The sequence below is a fragment of the Petaurus breviceps genome, unplaced genomic scaffold, assembly GCF_028583685.1.
Source record: "Petaurus breviceps papuanus isolate PSGF00001 unplaced genomic scaffold, PetGlider_PUasm1.0 111, whole genome shotgun sequence".
NCBI classification, from domain to species: Eukaryota; Metazoa; Chordata; class Mammalia; order Diprotodontia; family Petauridae; genus Petaurus; species Petaurus breviceps.
This window is the reverse complement of record NW_027185600.1, coordinates 599,880-625,947: the sequence shown is the minus strand read 5'-3', so window position 1 is coordinate 625,947 and position 26,068 is coordinate 599,880. Positions and strand designations below refer to the sequence as shown.

Below are 26,068 nucleotides of genomic sequence, written 5' to 3'. Positions count from 1 at the left end.
TATGTCTTGATAGTGGTTTCCAAGCTTCCTAATCTTGTGGGCTTCATACAAAAATTACTAATTTTATACTTGGTCCTTGGTTGATATGTTAAGTTTTTGTCTTGTGATATAGTGGAATGACTCAATACAGGAGCAGCAGGTTCTGTTTTGAAGGCTGTGATGTAACAAAGATTATCTACCTTTTCCTTTGTATGAAAGGAAGTGGATCAATTATTCTAGAAGTAGATCAATGAGGATAAGTTTCTTGTTCACTCATTCATTCTCTTTGTGATATAGTGGACAGAGCATTTGACTGAGTCAAAAACCAATGTTGTAACTCAGCCACTAAATGAACTCCACCCTGATTTATAATCTTTAGGCGTGGTGGGGTACATCTCTAATCCCTGCTACTTAGGGAGGCTGAGACTGGGGAGTTCTGATCTACATTGGAGATGAAGCTAATTTTGTGTCTGTGCTTAATCCACTGACAATATGGTATTCTAGGAATGGAGTAACAACAGGTTGAGTAAGGTTGGGAAGACTGAACTAGTCCATGTCTAAAAAATGGAGCAACTTAATGCTTCTGTTGTGTTGATTATTAGAATTTGTCTAGAAATGGCCTCATCACTTCTAACTTGGGCATGACAGGGAGACCCAGCCTCAAAATAAATAAATAAAAAGGAAATAATAGTAATAATAGTAATACTTGTAGAATTTCTCATAAAGATCAAATGAAATAATATTTGTAATGTGCTTTGTGAACTTAAAAAGCACACTATGTAAATGCCATTTAGGTTTGTATTGCTATTGTATGGTGACTCTATTTACCTCATAAAAGTTTCTACATGACTTAAATTTCAAGTTAATAGCAAATATGAAGAGGACTTGCTCTGGGGAAGTCTCTCTTGATCAGTTTCCCTTCTCACTTCTTTACTGTATGAATTGAATTGACTGACTGGTCTGCATGATGTCAAGTCCATATGAAAGAAGACAACATGAAACTAAACTTTTGGGTAGGCTATTCCATTACATACCCTTCTCTTTTCTCTCATATACTTTCTTCCCCACATGTAATGCACCAGCCCCCTCCCTATACCAGTTTTCATTAACATTTTTTTTTCTTTAAGGGGGTTAGTGAAAAGGGAGTGTAGTGGGGGAAGACAAAATAGTTGTGTCAAAGTGGTTTCCTACTGGCTGCATATTGACTTAGAAAACCACAAATTAATACTGTATGTTCTACTGCATTTTAATTTCTTTTGATAAACATTTCCCGATTACATTCTGGTTCTGGCTGCACTTGGGAGTTTTGCAGGTGTTGTAGGGCACACAAGTCATGAGTTTGACACCTCTGGTGGAAAGAACAGTGGACAGAACCCCTGGTTTCCATTTTGAGTGTTTCCTACTTACTAATGCCATGTCTGTGGATAAATCACCTCCCTGAGATGGTGTTTCTTCCAAAAGAGATTTTTTTACTTGTACTACCTACTTCTCAGAGTTGTTATCTTTGGCTCTTGCCTTAGCCTGAAACTATACACATGAGTGATGATAAAAATATTGCAGTTTAAGGAACTGTAAACAGGTATGCAAATGAATTAGTCAGCATACTCCTGACTCTACCATATCATAAAAAGTAGAAATAAATTAGAGATATAGAAATTAGTTTATCCACAGTGGACCTAAGGGTTGCAAAGACATAGCAAATAGGGACTGCTGGCCACAGCTGGGGCTGGGTAGAATGAGATAGATACAAAGAAATAAGTGTGGGATATATTCTAGTGCTGCAATTAGAGTAACCAGTGTCAAAGGAATCAGTTCCTTGGGAGTATGACTGGTGTGACTGTTAAAGTGTGATTGGGGAGGATATTGATCAAAGCACAGCTGGAGAAATTAGAAATTGATGGTCCAGGCCCACGTGGGGAGTAACTGGTGGAAAGAAGTAGCACTGATCCTGTGCCTTTTTGAGGCTAGAGCAAGGCCTCGAGACTGAGTCTTTAAATGTCCTTTTCTTCAGGAATTATTGAACTTTTTGTGTGTGATAGATCCATTTGACCTTTTGTGAAGTTCTGTGAACACCTCCTCAGAATAATACTTTAAATGATTAAAGTAAATTACATAGGATTACAGGAAAATCAATTACATTGGAACACATCTTTCAAAGTATATTTAAATAAAAGCAAGTTCACAATCTAGATTTAGAACCTTTCTACGGGTTCTAAATTTAGGGAATAAAGCTTTGGAGGTCCAGAAGAAAGGTTGTGATTTCCTCTGGGTTACAAAGAGAAAGTAGAGGTACAGAGATTTGAACCCAGTCTGTCTGACTCTCATGCTAAGTTCACTACATGCTGTTTCCAGTAGCCCAGTAACACAGTTAATAAAGTCCAATTTAGAAGTTCTTTCCTCCACCCTGGGTTGATATTATAGCAACCTGGCATATAGCTGGTGATATCATTTACGGTCCTCTTCCTCCCAGCATGCTTTACACATGTATGGTACCAGGACCAGAATGCCACTATTTCAGAATAATCATCCCTGAGAGCAGAAACAAACCCTTCTTTCTGTCATCCATATCAAAGGTTCTAATTTTGTGTTGTGACATTATTCCCTTTGTTGACGTAGTGATACCTTTTATAAATCCCTTGTCAGAATAACATACTGTTGTTATTTTAAAAAAGTAAAAATTGTAGGAAATGCAAAATTTGTATTAGAGGATAATAAAAATACAAATATAATTTTTCCTATTTATATTCATAGATCCTTTGAAATCTATCCATGAAGAGGTCCATGGATGCAGGTTTGGACCCTAATATGTATTATCTCCCATTAGCATAATAGGAATATATAAATTGGGTGTCTAATGGGATATATTATAACAAAACCACAGGAAATCAGAAAGAGATTCATCATGTTTCACTTGTTCAGCAAATTTCTAATGCACTAAATCATCTTGACCATGAAATCTAAATTAAATGGCTTTTTTATTTTGCCTTTTATTTAGTTATCTTTTGAAAATTGTATAAAAAAAGAATGCAAGGCATTGACTCTGGAGCTAAAAATCATATTAATGACTAGCAACCTGCACAGGAAGCCAGAATTTACATCTTCTATTACATGTAAAAGGGTTGTCTTCAGGGGAACTGAGCAATCTCCCTTCTGTTCCATAGCTCTGTTCTCATTTTGGTCTGTGTTTGTGTGTGTGTGTGTTTTTTTTTTTGGTGAGAAGGGGTTATTCAGATCAGAAAATGGAAATGCTAATTTTAGAATCATATGAAAGTTTTTTTAGGAAAGAATCACACAGGTCTTGACAATGAAACATTTCAGTGCATATCAAATAAAATGCATTCTCTGTCATTTGCTGATTATAGGATCACAGTTCCCAGAGCTGAATGAGACATGGGCAAACATCTAGTCCTATACCTTTATTTTAATGCTGAGAAGACAGAATACCAGATACAGTTCAGGTGATTTGACTATAGCTATACAGATAGTGGCAAAGTCAGGATTACAAACCAGGTCTTGTGATTCCATTGTTGTTCCTTCATAATAAATAATAATCAAGTGAAGAAGGGCATCTGCACAGTAACTTACTCTGTTTTGGGCACTAGAAAATTGTTACAGAATATACTTGATGGTTGTTATATGGTGTGTTTTATCAAGGATTTCTTGAGGACTAAAGGCACAAATACTGTACAACTTAAAGTTGTAATTTTCAAAAGTTTGTCTTATTATTTTTGTTATTAAAATAGTGCTTTTGTGAACTCTGGGCCACACTGCAATTATTTAAAACACTATTGTAAACAAATATAATTACAGTTACTCCTGAATATTTGAGCATTTAAGTTGTGTGACTTCAAGCATTCAGGCGATTTTATTAGTAACTTAATTTCCCCTTTTACTTGTGGCAACCTTATACCTTATACTAAAATGAGAAATGTGATGGGCACAAGTTTTTGCAGTAGCTTTTCTTGTACATCAGTTTTTAAAGAGTTTCTCATGCATTCATTGCATGTTTTCATTGTTAGCCTTTAAAAGTCAAGTTTTATGTTGCAATTATGCCTCCAAAGTGTAGTGCAAGTCTTTAGGGTTCTAACCTGAGGACAAGACCTTTTATTTTATTTTATCCCCTTCCTGGAGGTAAAAACTCCATAGATGTTGCGCATTGCCCAGGTTTTCAAACTTTTTCAATGTATTGATCTGTTCTGCTTATTTTTTTCTTCTCTTTCTTTTATTGTGTTGCCTTAAAAAATGTTATTTTTCATATGATATGGTTCTCTGAGAGGGAGAGGAGGAGACTCCTGGGAAAAAAAGCTATGATGATGTGAAAAACAGAAGATATCGATAAAAACTTGTTTTTGGGGAAAAAAAAATCAGAGAAGATGTCCATAGGCTACCCTGTACTTCCAAAGGTTTCCAGGATACAAACAAGGTTTAAGAAGCCCTGACCTATCAGAAAACTTCCAGAACATTGGATGGAGCTGCTATAGAGGATTTATGGTGAGGCAGGGACAAAAATTGCACAGGAGGGGAAGGTGAGAGTTGAGTTATGTAGGAGGTGGTTGAGTTATATTCTGTGTTAGTGGAGAGTCAGCATTCCACATCAATAAAATCACAAATCCGTTGAAATCTTAAAAACTCATATTTATACATTATTTTTATGGTTTATGAAGTCCTTTCCTTTTTGTAGTTGAGTGAAGCTTTTAGTGCAGTTATTGTTGTTATTTTGCAGATGAGGTAACTAAGGCTCAGAGAATTTAAGTGACTAAATCATAGCCTTCCATCTAATAGATGATGATGTGAATGTAGATCTCAGACCAGATCCTACGGTCTTTGCACAGGTTATATTTATAATAATGAACAAAATGGGAAAGTAAACTAAATTTCAAACTTATATCATTTAACATATCACCCAAAAAATCAGCTTGAAGTGATTCCTAATTTCCACTAACTGACTAGATATATTATCTTAGGGGTATGAAAACAACTGAAAAGATTTGATGGAGTGACCACTTGAGGCATTTTGTAGAAAGGATGAAGTAAAGAGAGCATGTTTTTGAATTTGTTGAAACATGTAATCCTCCCCCATCCTAAAATTCTCCACAAGTCTCCATTTTGAAACATATAATATACCAGCAGAAATACAATATTTGACAAATTTGTAAATTATTGGTTTAAACACATACACTAATAAGAAAAAAAAGGGGGGGAACAGTAGTTCTGCATCCCATTCAGAAAGACTGAATACTTAACTTCTGGTAAAGATACATCCATGTTGGGGAATAGATTGTCTCAGGAGCAGGTAGATGACAGTATTTGTGCATTGGATGGAAGCTTTTAAAGATAACCCACTTAAGTTGTTGTTTTTCCTTGATGCAAAATAATTCACTAGTCTGCAAAGTGAAGAATTATAGCAGAATGCTAAGGAATTAGATAAACCTCATAATAAACCAGAAGAGTTAACAGTGGCTGTGATCCAGAATTTTGATAAGAGACCTCAAAGGATGACAAGGACATTTGATTTTCAAGGTCTTGGATATTCTCTTTTACACCATCTTTTCCGGTACAGAAAAAAAGGATGAAAGAAGAAAAAGGAAAGCTGAAGATTGCTTATTTTTTGTTATTTGTTATTTTTGTTCAGTGCTTACAGTCGCATCAGATAGTCCAGGTGAAACAAGCCATTAGGGATGGGAATAAAGTTCAAAATAAGCAAAACGAACATTTTTATGAGAATTTCAGTACTATTTGAATTGGACATTCCCACCTCAGTTTATTCCAAGATAGAGTTGCCTTGGTGCTGTTTGTGGTTTCAGAAAATGGAGATATTATAGAGGACTCTACCGGCATTACTGTTGTAAAACATGTTTTTAAAATTAAACAATAATTCTTTCTTGTACAACCTAGTACTGACTAGCTGTTTGATTGAATTCATCAGGCATTTGTATCATTTTCATCCTTATAGAGACAGCTTTAGAATACAAAGTACTGTTAATTATATTAGATCAAAACTCAGAGCAAATTGTAAGGGCTTATATCAGTGACAAAAAATAGTTTCAAGTGAGTTATACTTCCTTTCCACCTTGAGAAGCACAGCAATTGCCTACAGTCTCAACTTAAAAGTTAAGTAAAGAACCAGCCATAATTGATTTATTTACAAGAACCATCTTTCTTTCAGCTTCTTACCTGAGTACATCAGTGGAGATTTTGATTCCATTAGACCTGAAGTTAAAGAGTACTACAAAGTCAAGGTAAATTGGAAACTTTTTTTCTTTTAAAGAGCTATCTTGGTATGGAATACTTTTTTCCTCTGTCTTATTATTTTTTTTTTGGAGGGGGGTCTGTTTCCCTCTGATAATTAGTTGGGAAATGATATATTTCACTTTGGAGAAAGATAGCCCTTAATACAATTTTTAATTGTCTTCCTGTGTCCCTATTCATCCATGATTTCTTGTTTGTGTATTTATTTCATCACCTAATTTATAAAGCCTATGGAATGATTGATCTGGCCAATTTTTTGTTTGATTTTCTCAGTTTTATGCCTTGCTTCAAGTTTGTGATTAGAAAACCGTTGGACAGGGTTATTTCTATTGCAAATACTCTGAAAGGAACCTTAAATAATTTTGATGTGTTGGTGAAGAATTCCTTCTTGGAAAGGAAAACAGAATTGGTTATGTTTCTTCCCCAACACAGTCTTCTTTCCCTATTTTTGTTGAAGATTCCACTATTCTTCCATATACCTAAGTTTGTAACCTTGTTGTTCTGCATTCTTCCTGCTTCTTGACTCTACATATCCTGCCAAATTTTGCTGTTTCTATCACCACCATGTCTCTGACATCTGATCTCTTCTCTTAGTTTGCACATCCATCAGTTTAGTTCAGGTCCTCATCTCCTCCTGCATAGATTGGTCTCTATACTTCAAATCTCTCCCCACTCCAGTCTATCTTCCACATAGCTGCCACTGTGATTTTCCATGAATATATAGGATGGTGTCCCACTCATGAAATTCCAATTACACTCCATTTCCTGGAAAATAAAATATAAATTCTTCTGTTTATAGCCTTCTCTTTCCTGCACATCCTCTCTCTTAGCTATGTTGTCAGCCACACTTCTTGCCAGTCTTATGCCTCTTCACCTCCCTCTCATAAAGCCAGTAGTTTCTGTCAAGGCACAGCTTAAGCATCGTCTTCTACACACAACTTTCCCTGATAACCCCAACTATTACCGTTCTCTTTCCCTGCATTCATTTTGTGTTGTTGTTCAGTTTTTTCATTTGTGTCCAATTCTTTATGACCCCATTTAAGGTTTTCTTGGTAAAGATAGTGGAATGGGTTTTCATTTCCTTTTCCACCTTGTTTTACAGATGAGTCAAACAGAGTTAAGTGACTTGCCTGGAGTCACACAGCTATTAAGTGTTTGAAGCCAGATTTGAACTCAGGAAGATGAGTCTTCCTGACTTCAGGTCCTGCGCTCCGTCTCCTGTGACACCTACCTGTGCCTTAACCTGTATATGCATGCACATATACATATGAAAGTTCATTTTTGTATCTATATTCTAAGTCCCTAGAGCAGTATTTAATAGGTGTTTATTTGTTAGTTGTTTTTAACAGCCATTAATTTTATATTTTGCTCCACTGGATCAAATGTCTTTGTTCATTATCAGGAAACAGTAAAAAAGAAACAGTGAATAAATGAAAATGCATTTATTAAGCACTTGCCAAATAAGGTGCTTAGTGCTGAGATTACATTTCAGATAGAGGAAGTATGACTTGGAGGGTAGAGCAGGACAGAAATTAACCAATCAGCAGCAGCTACAGGGTGGATATCAAGTGAATGGGATCTTGTATTCTGTAGCTACACCTTCAATGAATTACAAGATGATAAAGATGTTTGTTCACCGGAAAAGCTGCTTGTGAAAAAATGTCTTAATAAATCCTTTCCCTGAAGATGTCCTTGATTCTTGCATCCATAAGTCTCATAAAGATTTTGTGTTGATGGGAAATTATGCCTTTAGGTTGGTAGCTGTTGATGTTCTCTCAGTTTCCCTTTCTAGATATCTTCCTTTAGTACCTTTACCCATTTCTGATATATTGTGAATTCATTCTTCAGTGTTCTTGTAGTTCTGTCATTGTTTACCACAGATCCCTTTGTAAACTAGCATGAATCTTTATTCTTTCTTTTGTACCCTTTCTATCTTGGCTAAAAGTATTATAAGTTTATAGCATGTAGTTAGATGGACAAGTTATAAAGCAAAAGAGAGAGAGAGGAAGAGAGAGAACTATATATGCATTATATATACACACATACATTATATATGTACATGTATATATAAACTGGGAGAGACAGAAAAACTGGACAAAAAAGCATTAAAGAGAATGACTTGAATTGTCTTTATGAAAATACAAAAATCTTTGAATGACCCCAAACTCCTATTGAAAAAAGGCCCGTTGGAAACGTTTTTGTTGTTGTATAACCAAGATAACCTAGATTACAGAAGAGTTGGGCCCTATTGGGTGTGAGCAAGGGACACAATGTAACCAATTAAGACTTTTGAACAGGAACATTAGTAAAAAATGTCATTAAGGAAATCTGTGATAGGAAGAGAAGATGGTGTGGTCATATGGTGAAGGCAAAAGATGACTTCAACCATTTATCAAAGAATGGCAGTTTACAACTGGAAACCTACCTTAGGAGTCATGTAATCCAATTTCTTCATTTTGTAGATGAGGAAACCAAGTATCAGCAAGGTTAAATGAGTTATCTTTAGGCCATCAGAATTCAACATATATAAAACAGAACTCAACTTTCCAACAAACCCTTTTCTATTTCCTGCTTTATTGCTACTCTTGAGGGAGCTACCATCTTCTCAGTCACCCAAATTTTCAGTCTCAGTGGGACCTTGACTCCTCAGTTTCAATCACCTCTGCCCCTGTAATGTTAATGGGATATAAGATCTTCCCTGACCATTAATAGGCCTCACTTGGAGTCCATTAAGTGAAGCTTGCTTAGAGGAAAACTTGCTTGTAGGAAGGCTTTCACACCTTTTTCTAATTTCTAATTAGGCACTGAGTCAGGAGGGTTGTGATGCCTTCTGGCACTGAGAAGTGTATATATATTCTGAGTTGGTGTTTTGCTTTGGGGGTGCACTTATGAGAAGGATCTTGTGATTCCCTGGTAGAGATTCTTAGTGGCCAAATGTTCAGAGCTCCCTGACTGCTCAAAAGTAAAGGCTCTCTCAATCCAGAGAAGTATGTAAAGTATATAGTTGATTCATGCAATATGAGTCCTGTCTTTTGGTCTTTATTTCTCTGCTTGTATTTTCTGTTTGTATTTTCTCTGAAGTTCAGGGTGCTGACTTTTCCCCTGAATTAGTGAATATAATTAAAAAGGATTGTTGACCCCTCAACCAGCTATATTTCCTAGTAAAGGAGATCTACGAACCTGTGCTAGCAGTCATTCTGGGTATGCCAGTATGGTTGCCACTACAGCCCCACATAACCAATCTTTTCCCAACTTTTATAGTTTTATTTTCATAACATTTCTTGTATTTATTTCATTCTTTGCACTTGTACAAATAGCAATCATTGTAGTTCAGTCCCACATCGCCTCTAACCTAGAATAATTATTATACCTGCCTCTGAGTTCTACCCATTTCAATACCAGATTGAATGGTTACCTCTTAATGTTTTGACCCTACTACCTGATGAACTACAGTGACTCCCTATGAACTCCAGGATCAAATAGAAAGGCCCCTCTTTAGCATTAAAAACCCCTCACAACCTATCCCCTTCCTAATCTTTTTGCTCATTTTATATTTTACTTTGCCCTCCACACAACTGGTCCACTTGCCTTTCCTCAGACAAACAGTCCATCTCCAGTCTCTGTGGCTGTGAATTGGTTGACCCCATGCCTTAAATACTTTCCCTCTCCACCCTTATCTTTTAACTTCCCTGACCTCCTTCAAGACTCACTTTGAGTTTTGACCTTCTTCAGGAGGCCTTTCCCTTCTGCTTTGAGATTCCCCCCCCTCCCTCCATTCTCTATATTTAGTTATTTATACTTTGTCTCTCCTATTACAATGGGAGTTTCTTGAGACCAGGGACTGCATGCTCCTTTATATCGCCATTCCTTAGCCCCTTATCTGGTAAGTAATGGATGTTTAATAAAATAGTGAGCACTTAATAAATGTGCTCCGCCCGGACTAGTCCCCTTTTCCTCATTCCCCATCCTCATTGCTATCTAGTCAACATGACACCCTTCTTATGAGCTTCAGATTCTTTGATAGGAATTCAGGTAGAATTGTGAGTTGAATTTGTCACCCACACTCTTCTGTTATCATCCTGATAAATAAGTTTGAGTGATTGACTGTTCACACTCACCCAAGTAGTAATTTACAGAGATTGGATTTGAACTCGGGACTTCTGAATCCACATCTAGCATTATTTTTCCTGTGCCTACCCTGTCTTCCTGCCTGCCCTGTTTTTCTCTTACTTCTCATGGATTGGTGCTACCTAAGCCACATTTCATCTTGAACATTTTATGTATTCGTTTCCTAAATGGTTTAGAGCAAAAATTGCCTTTTTTTCTAGGGATTGTGATCCTTGATTATAGAGTTTAGAGTTTAATATTCATATGAACCTGAGACCCCAGAGTATCTCTTCACTGGGACTGGAAAGTAATCATTAGTCACAATTCCCTGAAGAGCTCATTTCATCTATGATGCTTTGCACAATTCCCCTTGATCCCTGGCCTCAGTGTTATTCTGTCCGTGGCAGCAAGAAATATAAGGAATGCATAAAAGAGTATTTCTGCATTTAGCATTCAATGTTTCCCTGGTGTCATAGTCATCATTTTGGCTTCACCTCACCTCTGTGTCTCTGAAAATGCATTTCTTCTTTTCACTGTGCATAGAACTGGTTATAGTGATCTTGCTCTGTTCAAAAGCAATATGTGTCATGGAATCCAGTAAAGTCTTATTGTTTCCTTAGAGTGGTGGAAAGGAGGATGGATAAAGGAGAAATATGATTAAGGTTGGAAGAAGATACAGGAAAGAAAAGAAAGGATGGTTGTTTGTTTTTAAATGGAATAGAAGGGAAAAGAGTGCATTTGGGAAACCAGAGGAACTGTTGTTGGGAAGGCTTGATTGCTGTGATGTGGCAGTTCTGGGGATAGCTGTGAAGCCTGTTCTACATCTAGTCCATCTGCTAACCAGCTGATCTGGCTTTCCATCAGCAGAGGAAGAGTGTTCCCCTGTCAGTGTTTGATATTCATGCTCAATTACATTAACATTGGCATGTTCCTACTCATTCCCCACAGTCTCACTTCTCATTAACTCTATACCTCAGCCTTCTTTGGATGGAAGGCCCTCAGCTTTGCTTACGAGGCAAAGTTTTACAAACACACAGTTATTAATCATACATTCACAATGAGAGAAAATATCAGAAGGTGGGGATGGGGCAGGCAGCAACTGGGAAGAAAGTTGAAGATCTTTTTTAGACTTGACTCATCTGTCCCCTCTTCTAAATGGTTTGAGCAACCCCTATGTGCTAAGGAGGGAGCAAAGCAGAGCAGTGGTTAAACCATTTTATATTCATATATCAAATGGAACAAAAGAAAAAGATTGCCATTTATATTGACATTTAAAAAAAATGTCCAGGCTAGCTCCTATCACTTCTGTCATGTTCATTCTTTTCTAAAATACTTAAAAAAACTAAATAAAACCGTTAAGTACTGACCTAAACAACATAGCACAGTATTTCATAAAAACATGTGTAATCTGTTTATCTTAATTTGATTTATAATGGTGATTGTTTATGGAGGGCAAAAGCTAGGTTTTGGACACAGATAATGTGTGATATTCTGCACACCATGGGTATTTAGTAGGTTTTATTATTCCTAATAATAACAGTGATTATGATGGTAATTACAACCCCATGCACCATTACACCTAGTTCCCACAGGCCATTATCTTTGACCTAAGCTGACTAAGTACCCTTTTATACATGAGAGGGTAAACCATCCCCCTTTCAAACAGATTTTCCCCCTGCTTCCACTATCCCTTTTTAAACTAGAGAGTACTGAGTAAAGCAGCCTATAAAGAACAGATGGGAAGAGGATAAGAGAATGAAGAGCCTAAGTATTTGGTGAAACCAAAGTTCTGTTCATTCAGACTGAGCATTATTTTATTTTGAGTTAAGAGCTACTTATTTACATTAATAATAATGATGATGATAAAGAAGAAGAGGAGAGGGGAGGCCAGGTAGCACAGTGAGTAAGAGCACCGGCCCCAGAGTTGGGATGACCTGGGATCGAATGTGGGCTCAGACACTTAGCACCCACCCAGAAACACCTGGCCGTGTAACCTTGAGCAAGTTACTTAACCCCAATTGCTTAAAAAAAAAAAAAGAAGAAGAGAAGAAGGAAATGTCATATAGGTTAAAGGTGACTTAGTTTCCTTATTGGGAGGAAAAATAAGAAGCATTTCTCTTATGCATTTAAAAAATTAAAGATAAGTTTTAAAAAGCTAATAAAGTTTTGCTCTAATATGGTCAGGGAATATATTCTCATAATTCTCAGAATAAAGTCCTGGCCTGTGAGAAGAAAGAAGAATAACAAGGCAAGGCTTTTTTGCAAAGTACCATTGAAAGAACCCTGGTTGTTGAAGGATCTGAGTTAATATCCTTTCTCTGCCATTTACTAACTGTGTCACCTTGTATATTGACATTTTAACCTTCTATTCCTCAGTTTCCTTCTGTTTATAAAGAGAGGGTTTAATTAGATCACCTTTTACTGGATGATCCCTTACAGTTCTAATATATGATCCTTTAAGGCTCAAACAAAATGTCACCTCAATGAAACCTTTCTTAATCTTCATATGTGACAATCATCTCTGCTTATATTTCCTATTGGTATGTTTCTGTATTCTCCCTCCCACCCCTTTTTGATATAGGCTATCTTTTATCATTGGTATATGTCTCCTTGAGATCAGGATTTTTTTTGTCTGTATTCCCAGTACCTAGTGTAGTTACTGAAAGAAAACAGAATTCCATCAGGAAGGAGTTATTGCAGCTTAACTGATAAGAGAGGCCGTGATTACCTCTTAGGGGAAATTTCCTGAAGGCTCTAGGGACACAGGCTGGGAATTAAGGACATATTGAGAAGCCGGGTTTCTCCATATCTACCTTCATTCTCTCTCTCCATAGATCTCTCTCTGAAGAGAGTCCACAATCTTGTGTCTTCTCTTGAAGTAGGAGTACAGAACATATCCTCTCTGAAGCTCTCATGCCATTTCCATTCCTCATACACTCACTCACACAGTATTGATTCATCATTTCTCTTTACCAATGTGGAACGAAATTTATGTAAAGGCTTGTAAATAGGATTGTTATTTTTTGCTTTTTACTAATAGTCAGAACAAATGTATGAAGGACATTATGTGCTTTATAAACCAATAAGTACTTATTGAACACCTGTTATGTACATAACCTGGTAAGGGAAGATCTAAGACCTGAATGAGACCATACCAGTATTCTGGACAAAGATTGTTCTTTCCATAGGGAGCTTATACTCTGCAAAGGGGGATATAAAACAATAAGAGGAAAATTGCTAAAATGGATGTTACTAAGCATGTATACAATAGTAATTCTGAGAAATATTTGATCATTGTGGAATGAATAGTCAGAGAAAAATTTGTGGAGAAAGGAGAGCATGAGCTGAATTACATTAAGTGGATGATAGCACTAACTTATTATTATGGAGGTGAAATGGGTTTTATGTATAGAGGATACAGAGACAGAGCAGTGGTAATGTTACATTTTGAGGAGTACTGGGGCATAAGGTTAAGATCATGGGATCCTAGCAATCATATAGCCCACATAAGTGTGAGGACGAATTATGGAGGACCTTGAATAATCAAATAAATGACCACTGCAGAAATCATCTCATTTTCTAATGTCGAAACATTTGAAAGTGCTTAGGACTCTGGCAAGAAAGTAAAATGGGGAATTTGACCTTAATGCCATAGGCAGTGAGGAATCAAATTATTTTCTTCAGAAACTTAATAAAATAGCTTTTAGGAAGATTAGCCTTACCGCATCATGAGAGACGGACTAGCAGATGTTTCCAGTGCTTTGATATAAGACCATTGATTTTAAAAGAATTTGTTTAACTTTTTTGATTCAGTAGCATTTGCCTCTTTTGGATACTGTGAAATTAAATATTGAATTCAAGAGAACAGACCAGTAGGCCATCTAACTACTAAATGCATTCAAAAAGAGGCTTTTATATACTTCTTCAGGATAAATGCTCATAATACTTCTCCAGTCTATATGGACATAGAATGTATGTTGAATCTTTCCAGTTTCCTTGGAATATAATACTAACAAGTTGTCAGACTGAAATTTTCCCACCTGGGTAATAACTACACCAGGGTACTCTTTATTTTTTGCTTCTCTGGGACACATATTTAGTAGGTGTTACCGTATTACCTCTAGAAGCCATCATAGTTTCTTTTTGGGGGAGGAGGAAGTAAGGCATCATTAAACTACTCAGGAAATGCCATGAATTTCCAGTGCTAAGCTGGAGTAGAATAAGTATTTCATGCAATGACAGATGAGAAGAAACAGAAATAATAGGTTACCAGTTGCATGCCAGTAGGACTGTTCTTGTGCTTTAGCATATTTTCTACCCCCACGTTTCTTTATCATGATGATTTAACATTTACTAAATGTTAGTCCCTGTTGTTCATACTCCTACAGAAAGAACATAAGGCATAAGTAGGTACAAACAGTCCCTACCTTGTGGCCTCCGGTTTTATACAGCTACTTTAATTTTACGTGGAACACTAAACTCTTATTTCAAATGCTTTCTAAAGTGGCATAAGGCCAGGGGATCATAGAGTCATAAACTCATAGTTTAGTGGCTTGAAAGGGATCTTAAAGTTCACATAGTAGAACCACCTGATTTTACAGATGTGGAAACTGAGATTCAGAGTGCTCTAAGTTCTTTTCCCAAGGTCACATGGATAGTAAGTAGGAGGGCTGGAATTCAAACCCGAATATCAGAATCCAAATCCAACACTTTTTTCCTCATTGCACCCTCATCGAATTATTGGATTTAAAACTAAAAGGATCCTTAAGAGATTTATCTTTGTTCCACATTCTTATTGTTTAAAGGAGAGAGGAAAAAAACTTCATTTCCAGAGTGATTGGATGACTTGTCCACTAACTGTTCTTTTTGTTAATGACAGTCCTTTACATTTATATATCACTATATAATTTGGAAATGTACTTTCAAATATATTCTCTTACTTGATGCTCAGAACCTTGGTAGCCAAGGCACCATGTTACAGTTGATGTAATTGAGATCTAGGGAGATTAAGAAACTTGCCCCAAAGTACATAGATGATTCATGGTAGAGATGGAAGTTGAACTCAGGGATCTGGATCTCCCAGTTTTGAGCCCTTTAACTGCAACATGCTGCTTCAGTACAAATGGAGGTACCATAACCTATTAAACTATCAAAAGAGGCATTATGGTATGTATGCTGGTAATAGATGATTTGAGTTCAAGTTGTGCTTTAGATGCTGCTGCCACTATGGACTTGTGTAAGTCATTTAACTTCAACTTATGCATATGTAAAATTCTAGAGGTATATTATTTGGCCTGCAAGGAAACTCTTAAGTCTATAATACTAGTTCACTTGACTTTATGCCCAAGGGGGAAAATCAGTGTATTTTGAATGAATGAATACTGGAGTCTTCTATGGCTGTTTTCAAACAGAGGAAGCTATTGTCTCTATAGACATGACACACTTCATTGGACCATAGTTGAAAGGGGCATAGGCTGGTTATCTGGTCAGATATGTACCTGTATAAGAATTCTGTCTAGTGCATCCCATGGTAGGGGTCAATTTCTGCTTGAAGTGCTCTGACAATAGAAATGCATTATTTTCAGCTTTTTCAGTATTGTTTAAGAAGTCCTACTGTAGATGTTTATTATTTTATCAAAATATTTGGGTTTAAGTTTCAGTCATTTACTTTGCTAACTGTATGACCTTGGGAAGTCATGGCAATGTTTTCTTATCTGTAAAGTGGGATAGAAAGGGTAATTTAGATCTGATATGTCAAATAAATAGGTCACTGGCTGCATGTGGCCTACAACACTACCCCATATGGGTGTGTATTAGTAACTACAACAGAAATTTCTGTCTCAAGATTTTGGGATCCGTATTGGCATTGAAGCTGCATTTTTATGACAGAAGAAACAATTGGTTATGTGTATCTCTCATTATGTGGTATATTTGCATAAAGCTAAAAGGCATTTTTAAAAAGAGCTTATGATATCCCTTGAGATGAATTTTGTATTCAAGTTTCTTGGCAAACCTTTTTTTTTTTCTTCATGAGTTGCTTCATTTTCTTTTTACATATCTATATTGTAAAGCAGATTACATTGAAGGATGCTCAATTACCTTGGATATGTGTGACATTCCAGACTGTTAGTGATTCATAGCTGTCAATAGTTATGAATTAGCATTTCAGAAACTTTCCTAAGTGACTGTGGGAACATTTTTCTTTTGTTTGAAGTTTCTACAGACTGTGGAGAAATGAGTTTTAGATCTAGACCTGGGGAAACTATGTTACTGTGCTTAAAATACCAGAGTGTGTTTCCCAAAGGGAGCTGTCAAAAAATTCAAAAGTAGCTGTAACTCAATGAAAAAGAAAAAAAATAGCTATTAGGACTTTTTGGATTTTTAATGGATTTTAATCCATTTTTTAAAAATCTGGTTAGGTATTAGTAGAAATAAAACTGTTTAGTTACACGAAATTTCATCCATGGACACAAACTGAGGCTTAAATAAGTTTAGCTTCAGACAGATACTTGACGATTCTAAGCTTTTAACAAAAGATATTTTTGTCATTGCATGTGGCAATAATTTGTATTTTTATAAGGACTGAAAGTACTAATTACTCTGAAATTGCAGTCAATTAATACTTCCATTCATTATTCTTAACAATGGAAAAACGTATCTTTGACGAGTAGAATGTTTTATTGTTTACAAAGTGCTTCTTAAGAGTAGATCTTTGGGATAGAGTTATACATTAGATATTGTTGCCTTTGGCTCATTTAACTGATGGTTCCAAAATTGGGTTTAAAAAAAAAATCAGCTTTCAGAAATTCAGGCTGGGGAAAGCTTGGCTAATAAACAGTTCCTGTTTAAAAATATCAAGAATTTAAAAGAACAAATCTATTTTTTTAAAGGGATTTTTGTGGACTACCCACTCTTAGTGAGCCCAAGTGCTCCTGGTATTTCTTCTGTGTTCTACTCTGTTCAGACAACATCCTAAATACTGTCTTCAGTTTCTGAGTAAATGGCATTCATATTTTAGGAATAATATTATTGTGCATGTAGAGGAGGGCAAATGTCAACAGGAATGTTATATGAGAATCACTTAAAAGAACTTCTTTGGACATAGGAAGAGAAGATTTCATGGGACATGATGGCTGTTTTTATTTATGATAGAATAGAAAGAACACAGGCTTTGGAATCCTGGGATATGGATTTAAAATTTCCTCTGATGTTAACTTTCTGTGGAACCTTAGGGAAATCACTTAAAACTATGTGGATTTCAGTGTTCTCATCTGCAAAATAATGGGATTGGACTAGATGGACCCTGATGTCCCATTCACCTTTGAATCTATGAGGCTATAATTTGAAGGGCTGTCATATGGAAGAGGATTCAAACTTACTTTTTATCATATTATCTGTTTGGTTTTATGGTTTTGACATGAAGAGCAGGGACAAGCCTTTAGTTTTGCATGGAGATCCATTACTTCCTGCTTCAGGAAACTCCTTCTTGTCCCTTTCTCCTTCCTTCCTCTCATGATTATCCCTCTTTGTGCATCTCAGAGTTTTATTCTTTGTAGCTACTTTGATCACAAAAACAGTACTTTTTTAATCTTTTTTTTTTTTTTTTGAGGGAGAAAGGCTGGGAAGTTGGTGTTAAGTGACTTGCCCAAAGTCACACCTCTAGTAAGTGTTAAGTGTTGGAAGTAGACTCCAGGGCTGGTGTTCTACTCACTGGGCCACCTAGCTGACCCTACAGAGTACTTCTTCCCCCTCTCCAGTTATCATCATTATTATTGTTTTTATATTTTGGCATTCTTTTCCTTTTAATTTTTGAGTTCCAAAGAAAAATAAAGTGAGAAAATTATACTTCATTTTCTACTCAGAGTTCATCAATTCTCTTTCTGTGGGTAGATAACATGTTTTTCTTACTGTGACTTCTTTGGAATTTTCTTTCAAAGCTGGTTATCATTATTGTTTTACTATTATTGTGCACAATAATCTCCCAGTTCTTATCTATTCATTTTGCATCAATTAATACAGATGTTATGGATTTTTTTTTCTTAAACCACCCTCCTCATAATTTCTTATGGCACAGTAATACTGCCATCAAAATCATATGCCATAACATGTTCAGTCATTCCCCAGTTGATGAACATCCCTTCCATTTCCAATTATTTGCTACCCCCCCAAAGAGTTGATATTAATATTTTTGTCCATATACATGATTTTTCCTCTTCTGTGGTCTCCTTAGGATAAAGTCCTAGTAATAGCATTTCTGGGTTAAAGAATGTACCCGTTTTATAATCCTTTGGGAATAGTTCCAAATTCTTCTGCAGAATCATTGGACCAGTTCTCCATGCCATCAGTAGTTTATTAGTCTACCTGTTTTCCCTCATCCCCTTTAGCATTTGTCATTTCTAATAGGTATGAGGTGGTACCTCGGATTTTTTTTTTCATTTGCATTTTTCTAATCAATAGTTATCATATCTGTCTTTGACCATTTATCACTTGGGGAATGACTCTTTGATAATTTCTTAAAATAAGATTTCTGGGCTCTTTTAAATTTTTTGATTTTTGGAGGGCAGTTGGGGTTAAGTGACTTGCCCAAAGTCATACGACTAGTAAGTGTGTCAAGTGTCTGGGGTCGGATCTGAACTCAGGTCCTCCTGACTCCAGGGCCGGTGCTCTATTCATTGTGCCACCTAGCTGCCCCACGAGACTCTTTTTTTTAATCAGTGCTTTCAGGTAGTCCAATAATTCTTAAATTGTCTCCACTTGATCTGTTTTCCAGGCCAGTTGTTTTTTCTGATGACATATTTGACATTTTCTTCTATTATTTTCCTCTTGACTTTTCTATCATTGTTTCATGATGACTCATGGAGTCATTCGCTTCCCCCTACCCAATTTGAATTTTGAAGTAATTATTTTCATCAGTGAGCTTTTCCATGTGATCTATCCTGTTTTTTAAGGACTTTATTTCTCAGTGAATTTTTGTGTTTCTTTTAGAATTTGACCAATCCTGTTTTTATGGTATTATTATTATTATTATTATTATTATTTTAGTATTTTTATGCCTCTTTTACCAAGGTGCTTAATTCTCTTTTCATAAATTTCTTACATCACTCTTATTTCTTTCCCCATTTTTTCTCTACCATCCTTGTCTCTTTCTTTAATACTTCCAGGAATTCTTGTTGTGCTTGGGACCAATTTGCATTTTTCTTTGACATTGTGCTTGTAGCTATTGTCACATTCTTGTCTTTTTTTGGAGTTATGTCTTGGTCTTCCCTGCTACCATAATAGCTTTTTATGGTCATGTTTTTTTGGTTGTTGTTGTTTGCTCATTTTTCCAGCCTCCCCCCTTTTTCTTTTTTTTTTTTTTTTTTTTTTGGAGTTAGAACTTTATGATAAAGTTGGGCTCTGCTCACCTGTCCCAAGATTCTTGTTTCCAAGGTGGTGTGACCCAGGAACAGGTGTTGTCATGCTTTCCTGGTCTGTGCTCTTATCCTTTCCTAGGAACGGCTTGCAACTATAAGTGCTAGCACTCCTTTCTGCTTTGAAACTGTGGCCAGATCCCTTGCTCCCTTGTGAAAGACCACAGGTACTCTTCCCAGTCCTGGAACTGTGACCCAGAACTGCATATGGAAAACAGAATTTTCCTTCAGCACCAGTTGTTACTTAGTGCCAGCTGAGGGGCCCCTACAATTTGTTTCTGACCAGTTGTCTGACCCCTTTACTGTCTCTGGGTTGAGAGCTCCAAAAGTTGCTTCTGTTGGTTCCACTACTATCAAGTCACTTCCAAGGTCCATGGCTGGTGCTTGTGTCAAGCTCTGGGCTTCCTCCCAGAAGGTTTTACAGTTCTCTCTTGCTGATCTCTTAAATTGTCTTAGGCTGGAAAAATGTCTCATTCTGAACAAGTTATTTGTTTTTCTTGTCTTACTTTTCCCCTTAAACATCTATTTCAAAACCTCTTCACTTTAACAAAAAGACATTTGGCTCCCTTTAAGGGCAGTTGTGAATCTATTGAAACTCTCTAACTTTTCCCTCCTTTCTCTTCCCTCAACCTTTCTCCCCAACCCCCACCTTATTGTGTCTTGTTGCGTGAAAAAAATTCTTATAAGAAATGGGGAAATGAATATTACACTAGAATAAATGTCCCTTTATGTTTTAGATGGTATTGGGAATTCCTCAAAGATAAAATGCATCTTTTCATTTTTTTAATAGACTATAAAAAGGGCAACTGATTCTTTTGAATCCAGTTTAATCTTTTGACATTCTTTTTTGAAGAAGTTATTACTCACAGTCATACTTGTGAAGTTAACATGCATAAAAAAGGAGAATCAATTAAATACAAAGATTCAACAAAACAAAGTATATTTTATCCAGGGACAGCTCTATCTGAGAGGAAAATTGGGAGGAAAAGTCATTATGTGATTAAACTCTTCAGGGGAACAGATAATGTTAATATTCAGAAAGAGCAACATAATAAATATGTTAGATCTGAATTGATTTTATTTATCCTTTCCTCCTGTAGCAAATTTGAGGGAAAGAATTGACCTAATTTTAGATCATTAATTTTGATTCTTGTGATCATAGCATTTCACACTTAACAGTGTATGCTGTGCTGATCTTCCAAAGCATAGTTTACAATAACAGAGTTGGGTTCAGTTCAACTAAACATATATTTATTGAGAGCCTACTGTCCTTATGGGACTGGGAAATAGCACAGCCTTGAATTTAAGATGATATTTAATTACACAATGATTTCTATCATATCAAACAGATTAGTTAGCTTCAGGAATGAATGAGAGAAGTAAATATTTCATTATTACCAAGAGTGTGTACTCTAGATATTTTTTGAACCAACATAGTCCCAATAATTGCTTGGAAATCCATATGGATATTGTAAGAGGGAATCTGAGGCCTCAAGGCCACAGGGAGCCCTCTAGGTCCTCAAGTATGACCCTTTGAATCCAAACTTCATAGAGCAAATCCCCTTAATAAAATAATTTGTACCTATCTCTTGCCTTCATTTACTATTTCCCTTCTTATTCTTACTTCCCTAACACATTTCCCTATCCCCATAAAGAATTGGAATGCTTCTACCAGTAATCTGTTTTATTATTTTACTGAGGTCAGTATAAAATTGAAAATATTTTTATGTATTTCATTCTCTTACCCAATTATGAGAAGTTTTTTTCTAAGTGGTACCATCTGCTTTCATCCAGCATTAAAACACTAATTCTCTCAGTTAAGAACTTGTTCAAGATCAGTATATACTTTTGATTGAATCAAAGTATCTAGCCTTCTGTGATTAATTGGCAGCCTTATACTTTTTAAATTTATTTAAATATCTACTTGGTATCATTACAAGTCTTGTTATAAAGTGAGGAATTTCAGAAACTTATAGAAAATTATAGAAGATAAATAAATTTGGGGGCTGGAGAAGCCATCTCAGTATCCTTTAAAATGTACTATTGATTCATCATTCATTCAGTCATTCATTCATTAATGCATTCATTCATGTATTCATTCATTCATTCATTCATGTATTCATTCATTCATTCATTCATTCATTCATTCATTCATTCTACACATAGGTAATAAGCACATCAGATAAAATTAACCCTGCTAAAATTCACCCTGTGGAGTGAAGTATAAGCATAAATGAAGGAACATTTTTAAAGTACTTTAGCCAGAGAAAAGACTCCTCCCTCCAGTTTTTTTTTTACTCCTTATCTTTCTTCCCTCTCCTTTCCTTTTACTGAGGATATTAAAATAAAATGAAAAGGCAACTTCCTCCAACTGGTTTGTAAAACTCTGCACATGCCAAACCAATGGCGCTGCCCCAGTATTCTGTGGGATCAAAATATCTAGGTCGTGGAGATTTTGCTACAGCTTTTGCAACAGCAGTTAATGGGGACCTTAGTTTGGAAATTTCTACATAGCCAACAGACAGTTGATCACATCATCATTTTATATTACAGATGAATTTCACCTTGGTCCATGATTAATGTCACCCTATTATCCTGGACCAACTGCTTCTGTACCCCAAGACAGATCTTGCTCCATTCTGTAAGAAACATAAATGAAGCCATAACTTCTGAAGCCCAAACTAGTTGATTGAGCAGCCTGTGATGAGATGTATGACTTTGGGCAAGTCTCTTCATCTCTATGATCTTCAGTTTTCTGATCATTAGGAGTGCGTTTTAATTTTGTTGTTTGTTTCAGTCCTGTCTGACTCTTCATGATCCCATCTGAAGTTTTCTTGGCAAAGATAACATTCCTTCTCCATCACATTTTACAGAAGACAAAATGGAGGCAAACAGCATTCCTTTAGTGACTTTTCCAAGGTCACACAGCTAGTAAGCTTATAAGACCAGATTTGAACTCCAGAAGCTTGAATCTTCCCCACTTCAGGCCTAGGGCTCTATGTACTGTGTACTATGTTGCATAGCTGACTGTGCTTTTTAATAGGTCATCTCTCAGGTCCTATAGAGCTCCAATATTCCATGATTTTAAGAAATATGAAATCAAGGGCTTGAGAGACATGGCAAATGGGTCTTTTTCTACCTAACCTGAAGTAAATTAGTGATCTAGAACAATTTATGATTAGTGTGTGTGTGGGGGGAATAGGTACTGTTTCTATTCTTTTCAGTATTCTTCTTAATTTATGTGTCTTATTTGAATATGGTGGTTGTTTATAAAGATTCTCAATTATCTTAATTGAATGGTATATTTGTTATAGAAACAGCGTAACTGAATATAAAAGTATATTCTTTTTTATTCATTTAACCATGTCTGTGGGGAAAATAATGTCATATTACAATGCAGTAACCATGGAACCAAATGTTGCTTCTTTATTACCTTGGAGTAATGTTTAAAAAGTTTGAGAGACATAGTTTCTGGGCAATTCATCAGTTTTTAAATAATGTTAGCATATTATTAATAAAAGGGATGTTCATTTGGCCAGCTCTTTCAGACCAAAGTTGTGATGGGCTCACAGTTTATATGCATTTGGAATAGTGGGTATACCTCAGAGTGGTAATCGGCTCTGATTGGTTTACAATTAGTGACAGAGCATGAATATTATTATGAGAGGTAGACCTATCTTAATGAGGGGATCAAGTCATTTATTTCCAAATCACTCCAGCCCCTGGGAAATCTAGACAAAAGATACATATATATATATATCCCCAACCTAAGCCTGAGTAGAACACTAGGAGCCTGAATTTCCCCTTAGATTAAATTCATTTTAAGGTTGGGTGGGGTAACAATACCTAGATTGAGGATGATGCTAGTCCCATTTACCATTATCTGTCAAGTCCTTTGAAGGCTGAGACTTGAAATGAGGACTTTAGAAAATGGAGGAAAACTGGATCTCCTGAAATCATTTGTTATTAATAATCATTTCTCTCACTAGGCCCTAGTTTAATCATTTTTAAAGTGAGATGATTGAATAAAAGGTTACTGTCAGTGAGAACTCAGTTGAAATTCTACCTCTAACACTTACTAACTATATGATCATGAATCATAAATACTACTACTACCAATAGCAGTATTATAAATAATATCTAGCATTTATATAGTGCTTTAAGATTTTCAAAATTCTTTGAAAATTTTATTTCATTTGATCTTCATAACAATCTTGAGAGATAGGTGTTATTCTCCCTATTTTATGTATGAGGAAACTGAGGCAGACATAGGTTAAATGGTTATTCAGGTAAGTGTCTGAGACAGGATTTAAAGTATATTGACTTCAGTCTAGCTCTCTCTACACTGTGCCACCTGTCTACAAGTTACTTAATATCTATTTTTTAAATTTGTAAAATGAGGATAATAATACCTCTAGTATGTGAGTTACAGAGCTGTTTTGAGGTGCGGTATCTTCTAATTCATATGATTTGACTCACAAATTTTTAGGTGCAATGTAAATATCTGTTATCAGTTATTATCTCTAAGTCCCATTCTGGTTCCAAATCCTTATGATACCGTGAATCAAATGATAAGTACTTATCAAAATTTCAGGCATAGTTTAGAGATGATAATGTCTTCTGGAAGATTAGTCTAAAAAACCAGACTTGTAATGTGACTGAAGAAGGCCTAGAGCTGAAAGGTTTTTGTTTTTTTTTCTGGATGATGATTTTGGCAAAATGATTTGCACCAGTATTTTCTACATTGAACAGGTACCAAATGACTGTGACTTAAGGACAGAGGGTAAGGACCTGCAGCATTTTTTAGAGACAGCTTTATTGCACCCTAAGTTATACCAAGGAACTCTATTGTGTGGAAAAGAGAAGGGAAAGCCTACGTTTTCTGATCATGGAGGTTCAGAAAGTGCTACATAGCATCTAGAACCAAATAATAGTAGTAGCTGCTAAAATTTACATAGCATTTCAAGGTTTTCACAGCTATACGTATCTTATGCTTATGCTTATTATAAAATCTGTGCATGTTTATATGTATACATATGTGTCTGTATGTATCAGTGTAGATCTTTTTATATAAACCTCATATCCACACATACACAAGGTATTCACAAATCTTATTATAGTTTTAAGCTTTCTTCTCAAATGGATTAAGAAGTTGTAAACCTCTCTTGATAGTAGTGGGTAGCAAACCAAAGGGATCCAGCTGATCAGTGGAATTTATGTGTTCTATGTTCTGTGGTCTTAGGGGGCCACTCTTATGAACACCTACTCTCCTGTCCCTGTCCTCAGTATCCAATCCAGTGCTTGTTGTTATTGCCCCCTGCCATGAAATGAATCATCGTCAGAGTTTGGGAGCTGATGTAGATCCTTCTGAATGTCCTATTTGTTTTTGAGCATCAAAGCTGTTTTGCTGCTATAAATCATTCTCAGTAGTGTGCTTTCTCTTCTAGTGAAAGTTTAGAGGAGTCAGCATTGTGTGACCTCATTGGTTTTATATTTGTTATATATGAAATATTTTTCAATAATTGTGATTAGTTAAGTAATCTAGGATGATGTCCTAATGAGTTTTGCATTAGTCTTATGGAAATTAAATTAATTATTGATATTCGTTGTCATGCCCTTTTAAAAAATTGACGGCACTTATAAACTGATTTGCATGTAACCCTGAGTTGCATTCTTGGATAGAGTACTATTTACTCAATATGATGAACTTTTCTGACACAATAAGGTTTTAGGTAGTTCCTCAGCAGGGGTTTTCTGACTTGTGCAAATAGTACATTGTATAGGTCACCTGTAAATATGTGTACCTTTTTAACTGGCACTGTTCTTGGGTCTGCGATGGGATAGGAATAGTAAATGAGACCAAATGGCATGTTGGAAAATTGCATAGTTACTTCAATGATTCCAGACTTTTCTCACTTGGAAAAAAAAAAATACCAGTATTCTCCTTTTAAAATAATATGACTGAATTGTTGTATACCAGAAATCTCAGAAGAATTAGAAATATGGAAAAAAAGTAAACAAAAAACCCAATGTAAGTAATGTACAGTAAATGTAAGTCAGTTGTAGACATTTACTAGTAATGTCATATATAGGAAAAAGCATTAAAGGTGTTGTTAAGGATTTATATGTCTGGAAGTAGAGGTGGGCTGTTCATGTAAAAATAGTGGATAAATACCAGTTGAATAGATGAGTGAGACCCAAATGTTCTAAAAGAATAAGGAAAAGACTTCCATTATATCAAATGGATCCTCTATCGAAAACTTATGGAAAAACATAGTCAAGAATTTTTAGATTGAGGTATAGAAGGACAACATAGGTCATAC

At 35.8% G+C, this 26,068-nt stretch overlaps 1 protein-coding gene across 4 annotated transcripts in view; it reads left to right on the top strand.

Annotated features, from left to right (window-relative positions):
• Positions 1-26,068, top strand: part of LOC138156969 (thiamine pyrophosphokinase 1-like) — a 481,181-nt gene that overhangs the window by 227,358 nt on the left and 227,755 nt on the right. For all 4 annotated transcript variants that reach the window (XM_069082419.1, XM_069082427.1, XM_069082421.1 and 1 more), the window contains one exon: positions 6,146-6,218. In XM_069082419.1, the coding sequence (XP_068938520.1) occupies positions 6,146-6,218 (73 nt within the window). The remainder of the gene's footprint in view (positions 1-6,145; positions 6,219-26,068) is intronic.